Source organism: Protobothrops mucrosquamatus, unplaced genomic scaffold, assembly GCF_001527695.2.
Source record: "Protobothrops mucrosquamatus isolate PMUCROS unplaced genomic scaffold, P.Mucros_1.0 scaffold2742, whole genome shotgun sequence".
NCBI classification, from domain to species: Eukaryota; Metazoa; Chordata; class Lepidosauria; order Squamata; family Viperidae; genus Protobothrops; species Protobothrops mucrosquamatus.
Genome location: NW_015388783.1, coordinates 106725 through 114274, shown reverse-complemented (window position 1 = coordinate 114274; position 7550 = coordinate 106725). Strand labels below are relative to the sequence as shown.

Here is a 7550-nt window from a genome sequence, read left to right as displayed (position 1 = left end):
GAAGAAGCAAGCGGCTGGGACGCCGCCGCGGCGGGGTTGGGAGGCCGCGGCGGCGCCTACCTCCTGCACCTGTCAGCTGGCGAGCCCCGGACCTGCGCCCGTCAGCTGGGAGGTCTGGAGACGGAGACGGCTGGCGTGGAGGGCGATGGGGAAGCGGTGGCTCGGCGGGCGGGGTCCTGCCTGCGCGCGAATGTCAGGCTCACACGCCCCATCTGTAAAAGAAAACGTCTTCCGCCCAAGCATAACCTTTAAGGATTTTAAGGATCTTTGAGAGGGAGAAAGAAATAGAGGGAGAGAAAGAGGGAAAGAGAAATAGTATAATACCGGTATGTACCGGTATGTGCGTCTTATGGTCAGGGGCGTCTTATAGAGCGAAAAATATGGTAATTCGAAATTCCCCAAATCCATGGCAAGGACAGCCAAATTGTATATTTTAAAGATTGGTACTGATTTCTTTCAGAATATTTGGCTTGAGGTTTTTTTGGTGGGAGGGTGGAGCTAATCTAGCAAGTTCCATTAAACTTGCATTGCTGGGAACAAGTTAGGTTCACCTTTATTATTTTAAAAGGCAGTTGATTTAGAAAAAGCATTAAAAACTATGGATATTACTGACAATGGGATTTAATATCCATTGGTTACTTTTGATGTCTGTAGAGTGGAGATAGTTTTATGAAGACAACAATGGTAAAGCCCAGCAGCTTGTAATTCTGTATTCATTTTGAGATTTGGATAATCAAACATCTGAACAGAGGCTTTGTTTTTTACTCACTTCTTATGGTTCCCTGAATATATTCTAATTCCACAGGGAAATCTTGAAGAATTAAATTCAAGAGTTTTCTTGTCTGGGAACAAGGTAACCAATATCTCTTTAGGAAACCTAGATTCAGTTGGCAATTGTGTTTTGACATGTCAAGTAGTTTAATCACTGCTTTTTTCTTGTAGGCTGATTGTTTTTCAAATGACATCCACAAACTTGACAGTAGCAACATGATGTGGAGTTTGATCTGCACTAAGGTCAGTATATATGCAAAGAATGTATTTTTGCTCATTAAGTGACCCTATTTCTAATTTAACTTCTGTCTGCTATAGGTTAAAATCAACTTGATTATGAATACCCAGATCCCATACCCTTCCACTTCTTTTATTCCAAAAGTTAACTTTCATTTGACTTCCTCTAACAGGAATCTTTTTTTCAGGGCACACCAGCTCGATGGAGAGATTTCCATTCAGCCACAATAATTGGGACAAAGATGTATGTGTTTGGGGGAAGAGCAGATCGCTTTGGGCCATTCCATTCCAACAATGAGATTTATTGTAACCGAATCAAAGTATTTGACACAGACACAAACTCTTGGCTGGATTCTCCTCCTACTCCTCTTCTCCCTGAAGGCAGACGAAGCCATTCAGCATGTAAGCTGTAACACTCCGTAGAATATGTCTAAGTGGTAGATCAAACAAATGTCTTCTGAAGGTCATATACTGTTCTGTGTTTTTTCTGTCTATATTTTTCTATTTTTCTATAATTAAAGTGCATCTGTTATGAGGGAAATGCCAAAAGCTCAACTGAATTGAAAAGAACAGTGAACAAAAAAATAATCAATTATCTTTCTGTCTATCCCTCCTGTTTTTGGAGTTATTCTGACCTGTCTTTCCTCTGATTCTACAGTTGGCTACAATGGAGAATTATATATATTTGGTGGCTATAATGCACGCCTGAACAGACACTTCCATGATCTTTGGAAATTTGATCCAGGTATTAAACTCACTCCTTTCATTGGTACTTGATTGGCAGGAGATTTTAGAAATTTCTTTTATGATCAGAATTATAATGATTTACTAAGCTGATTACAGGTAGTGCTTGACTTACTACCACAATTGGTATCAGAATTTTTGTCATAAGTCATTGTAAGTTGACTCTAATGGAATTTTATGACAATTTTTATGGTGGTCATTAAGCAAATGACGTGGTGGTTAAACAAATCACACACAGATCATTAAGCAACTCCAACTTCCTCAATGGTTGTTTTTTGTCAGAAATCAGCAAAAAAGTGTTGCAAATTGTGATCACGTGACTGCAGGCCTCTGCAAATAGTTGTAAATGCAAGATGGTTGCCAAACACACAAATTGCGATCTTATAACTGTGACTATGGTGCAATGGACATAGGTGCAAGTGCAGCTAATAAGCCACTTTCCCCAAGGCCATCATTACTTTGAACCATTGTTAAATGGTCATACGTCAAGGACTACCTGTATACGTTGTATAAAATAAATGGGGGCATATAAATGTAGCTAGAGATTCCGTCAGTGTCCGTTGTTTATGATAAGTATCTGGAGACCAATTCAAATTATTAGCTGTTGTTTTATCATTCATATATGAGTCTTATTCCACAGTGTTCACATTGCACTACTGTAGTGAAGTACGGTAACTAGGAATAACCATCTGCAGTATGCCCTAAGGATTCTTTGAATGTGCAGAAGGGATGTTTAAAAATATCAAGGTTTTTTTTGTTAAATAATGTGATCTGTTAAAATGGAATTTGCACAGATGGAAATGTGATTCATAGCTCGTACTAGTTCAGTCTAGTTAACTCAAAATTACTTATAAAATTTCATGTCTGAGAAAAATGTAGGAAAACTCTATATTGGGATGGATGCATAGAAAAATATACAAGAGAAAATTGTGTATGACAATTGTGGATTTGGGGAGTGTTAAAACTGGATCAGTATAAATGTGCAGACCCCAATTACGCATTACAATGGCATACATATTGTGCAGTGAACAAGATTGCTTATTGCTGATATTGTCTGCAGGCTGGTCAAAACAGGTAAGATGGCAGTCACAGCATCACAATCAAAGTCAAGTGTACATTGTCAGTATACATTGCTATGACTGATAGGAATCTAGGGCAGGAGTCCCCAACCCCCAGTCCGTGGACCAATACTGGGCCGCAACATGCCAACAACCAGTCCACACATACAAGCAAAGCCCCATCCGCGACATGCAGGCAGCACATAAAACCACACACCCTCCGGTCCGCAGAAAAACCTCTCTCCACGGAACCGGTCCCTGGTGCCCAAAAGGTTGGGGACCTCTGATCTAGGGCATGCTGAACTTACTGGCTGTAAATTTTTATAGATTCTACTCCAGTAACAACAATGTCAGCTTGCAGAACATGTGACTGCATCAAGGATATTTCTGAATGAAAATCAGAACTGTGGAGGTCTAGGAATGATCAGGCAACAGTCGCATTTGCAGTGTGCTTTTGATGGATAAATTAGCTGTATGAATTACGGGATTCTAATTCTACATTAAGAACATTTTATACGTGATTGTTCTGTTATGGCAGAGAGATATCATTCACTCATGGATTTGAGAAAGAGAGAAAGGAGATTCAAAATTTATTCAGAAAATAAGTACTTACTTGATAGTTTAATATTCCAGCAGTTCAGATTTTTTCAAGAATATATAGCTTCTTTCTTTTGTGAGAGTTGAAGTCCAAAATGAAGCTTTTCAGTTGATTACTTTTTTCACATGATCTTACCCATCCTCCCATTTTTCCTGAGTATTTTAACTATGGAAAAGCTGCAATCCATTCTAAAAAGCCTTCTCGGTCTGAACAGAAGGACCTAGCATGGGCCTCTATAGTTGTACTAAATATTTAAGATGTCTTTTTCTTTTTTTCTGAGGAACATTGCCTGTGTATTGATATTTAATGTATTAAATTGAATAGTAGGTGGAGCTACAGTTTCAGTTCCCTCCTTAGGCAGACATTCAATAAATTGACTTGATGCATATAATGCTACTTTTTGGCCTCAGTCGGTTGAATAAAAACAAGGGGGGGGGAGTACTTTTCTGCTCTATGCAAGAAGCTTCTTGGATTCTTCCCCCCCACCCCCGCAGTGGCTCTTCCTGAAACTTTCAATAGCTTTTACTTTTCTCTTTAGTTTTTCCCATATCACAAGGGATATACACACAGAGGCCTGGAGAGAGACAGAACAGAAGTCAAATATTCCTTTCTTCCTATTCTTTTCTCTGTTCATCTAAATATGCATAGCTTTGCTTTGATTTGCTTAAGGAGGAGGAATATTCCAGCATCCTGAAAACAATGAATGTTATTATGTAGGGACTGAGCCAATAATTTCTAATTATAGCTGAGCCAGTGAGACAGAATATAGAAAACTGATCAGTATTGTGGTAGTATCAGTAAAAAAGCTCACAATGATTTATAATCCCAAAATATGTAACTTAAATAATTATATCACAGTGTTCTACTTTTTGAGAAATTTAAGTTCACAACAATCTCAGTACTGTACATTAAACCCACTTTAAAATAATTGCATCAAAGAGCAAAATTAACTGCCAAAAACTTAGGAAAATAAAATACTTACTTAACATACTAAACACCAAGCAAATATTGCGGAACTGAGAATTCTATAATTTAGGGGCCACTATGTAAAAGATAGTTATTATTTACTTTTTAAAGATATACAGTATAAGAAGAGATACAACAATGGTAGAGTTAATATTTTTTTCATTTTTTTAAATTAGGCATAATTTAGGTGGTTTAGTGTCCTTAAAGTAGAGTAATAACAGTTGCATGAACAGAACTGTCAGCGTTAAGACATTAAAAACAGTAACATAATTTTGCTGGATCCAGTTAAGATCTGTCTGATCCATTATCCTAAAACCCTATAGCCAAAGTCTTTCATACCTCACTTGTCCATTCTTGGAATAAATACATTTTTCTATTTCTTTTGTTCTCCTTCCTTTGCTGTATTCAAAAAATATTAAGAAAAAATATCAAGAAAAAAATAATAGTTATTTTCTTTTAATAATGAAATCAGTTGGTGATTGGAGGCAAAATAAAGTACACTAGCACCAGCATAGTAGACGGGCCCCTACATTTGAAAAAGTACAAAATAAAAAAAAGGAAAAAGGACAAGAAACGAACTGCAACCCAAGAAAGACTGCTTAATGGTCATTGAATACTGTTTGTTTGGGGGTTGGGATTAGAAATGTAATACCTGATATATAGGGGTGGCTACCTGGAAGATTGAATAGGAACAGTTTAGTACTCTATACAGCTTTTCCTTCCTCCCTCCCTCCCTCCCTCCCTCCCTCTCTCCAAATTTATTTCACAGTGTCATAATCCACTTCAATCACAAAAGATTCTGAATAGTATATAGCACAGGTGTCAAACTTGCCACGTCACGTGACATGTCGCGACGTATTGCAACTCTTTTTTCATTGCCAGCAATGGGGTGGGCGTGGCTTCAGTATGATGAAACCGGCCCATGGGCCACTAGTTTGACACCCCTAGTATAGAGCATCAAATAAACCCATTTGTTTTGAACACCTACATTCAGAATAAGAACCAGTTTGGCGTAGTAGTTAAAGGCTCTGCACTAGAAACCAAGAGACTATGATCTCTAGACTTGTGTTAGGTGCTGTACTACTGGATGAGTGATTTTGGACTGGTCACTTTCTCTCACTCTAGAAAGAAGGCAATGGTGAATGGTGTGGATTTGTCCAGGCAATTACCAAGGTTCAACACTGATCCAAGGTCTACTCCTCCACACCCTAAAAATCAGAATACTAGCACAAACCAAATTTACCACAAAAGCAAAGATTAAAATGCCAAATGAACTGTAGGATAGATACTGCAGTCAATCAACCAATTTCTTTAATAGTGTGGTGTAAATCCTTCATTACAGATGCTGTTCCAACACATGCAAATGCAGCACCTCTTTTTGGATGTTTAAAATAGCTATATGAAAATAAATTCTTTATATTTTATTATTTTTGTTTGTCCCAACTTTTTTATGCACTTTTGCAAAGAGGATTCCTAATTCAAATGTTTTATGAGAAGAAAAATGTTTTCCCAAGAGTAGCATCTATAAAGCTGTTTTTCTTCTCAATTTGCACATTTCTTCCCTCAAATAAAGAGAGTAACAGGCGTCTCTGGCTTCTACACTTCATGTAATTTCCAAGAGATGGCACTGTATCTACATGTATTCTTCAAGAAACTATGTATTGTAAGCCTATTTTTGAATATTTTCAAAAGAAGTTGTGTGGGTTCTTAGTTACAAATTCTCTTTTACCCTCCAAAGCAATTGATGTTTCAAGGATCCTTATGTTGTAAAGATCCATCTAAAATGAATTCAGGGCTAAATGATTTGGAATCTTTGAATTGTGCTATCTGTGACTTCCCAAGGAAATTTATAAGAGCTTGCAGTAGTTTACTTGAAGATATGTAATATAGGGTTAATTTACACCAGCTTCTAAGAAACTGAAGGTATGAAATCTGAATACATTTTCTAAAGATGTTTAGCCCATACCAAGACTATACAATTGGGGGCTTTCGTATATTACTGAAACACAACTTCTAACCAAGCTGTGCATCTGTCAATAAACTGTATCAACGGAAAACTAAAGCTCACAAACATAAAATACTACAAGACCCTGTTTTCTGTGAATCTTATAAGGGATCTGTCCTAAAATAAGTTATTCAGATTAAGAAATGAATAAGGAAACAATGGAAGGAAAGATGAGGTGCTTAAGTTTAGGTTCTATATATGACATAAACTCTCTATAACTTGAGATTGTCCCTTTGACTTATTTATAATGAAATACCTTGTACTATTTGTATGTCATGGTGTTTATGTTTTTTCCAGTCTCTTTTACCTGGAAGAAAATTGAACCCAAAGGGAAAGGGCCATGTCCTCGACGTAGACAGTGCTGCTGTAGGGTAGGGGACAAGATCATCCTCTTTGGAGGAACCAGGTAAATAATATTTCATATTGCCTTTATTAATGTTCTGTTTCCTCTTTATATTTGAATAAAATGTTTCCTAGTCTTAAATAATGTAAAATTTGTGGCTTTTTTCTATGAAGACCAAAAAAAGCTGGATCATATAAACTTTATTAATTATCTAAAGCAGGCATGTCAAACTGCTGGCCTAAGGGCCGGATGCGTCATGCTGAAACCGCGCCCACCCCATTGGCGGCAATGGGGGAAAAGTCGTGATACGTCATGCGACGACGTGAGTTTGACATGCCTGATCTAAAGCCTCTATCATTCAATGGTTCTGAACCCCCTAGATATCCTAATGCTTGCAAACTTCTAAGCCAACATTTATCTGTATCAGTTGTTCCTAACTTCATATCCTCCAGATATTTAACACTGTATTTCCCATCTTGAAATAGATGAGTTTGATGGAAACAGTAGTTGTGAAGATCAAAAGAACATTGCATTTAGGAAGGCTGTTCCCTGATGACTTCAGGAACCCCCTGGATGTCAGTTTCAGTAGCTAATTCTTTGTGAAATAATAATTGTTCAAATACCTCTGGGATATATCAGACAGTATTAAAATGTCACTGAGATTGAGTGATGGAATAGTTACCTATCCTGAAATGCCATGATTTATAGACAAATTGAACATTTTTTTAATTTATTTGGACATGGTTTCATTCTATTAATCAAGCTCTTTAGCCTGCCATCCTATAGCACACATTGTATTGTTTTTATGTAGGGCACGGGGGGGGGGGG

At 37.5% G+C, this 7550-nt stretch overlaps 1 protein-coding gene across 1 annotated transcript in view; it reads left to right on the top strand.

Annotated features, from left to right (window-relative positions):
* KLHDC3 (kelch domain containing 3) overlaps window positions 1-7550 on the top strand; it is a 39649-nt gene that overhangs the window by 12091 nt on the left and 20008 nt on the right. Inside the window, exons 5-8 of the mRNA XM_015825659.1 lie at window positions 943-1014; window positions 1197-1410; window positions 1667-1753; window positions 6677-6785. Of these exons, the coding sequence (XP_015681145.1) occupies window positions 943-1014; window positions 1197-1410; window positions 1667-1753; window positions 6677-6785 (482 nt within the window). The remainder of the gene's footprint in view (window positions 1-942; window positions 1015-1196; window positions 1411-1666; window positions 1754-6676; window positions 6786-7550) is intronic.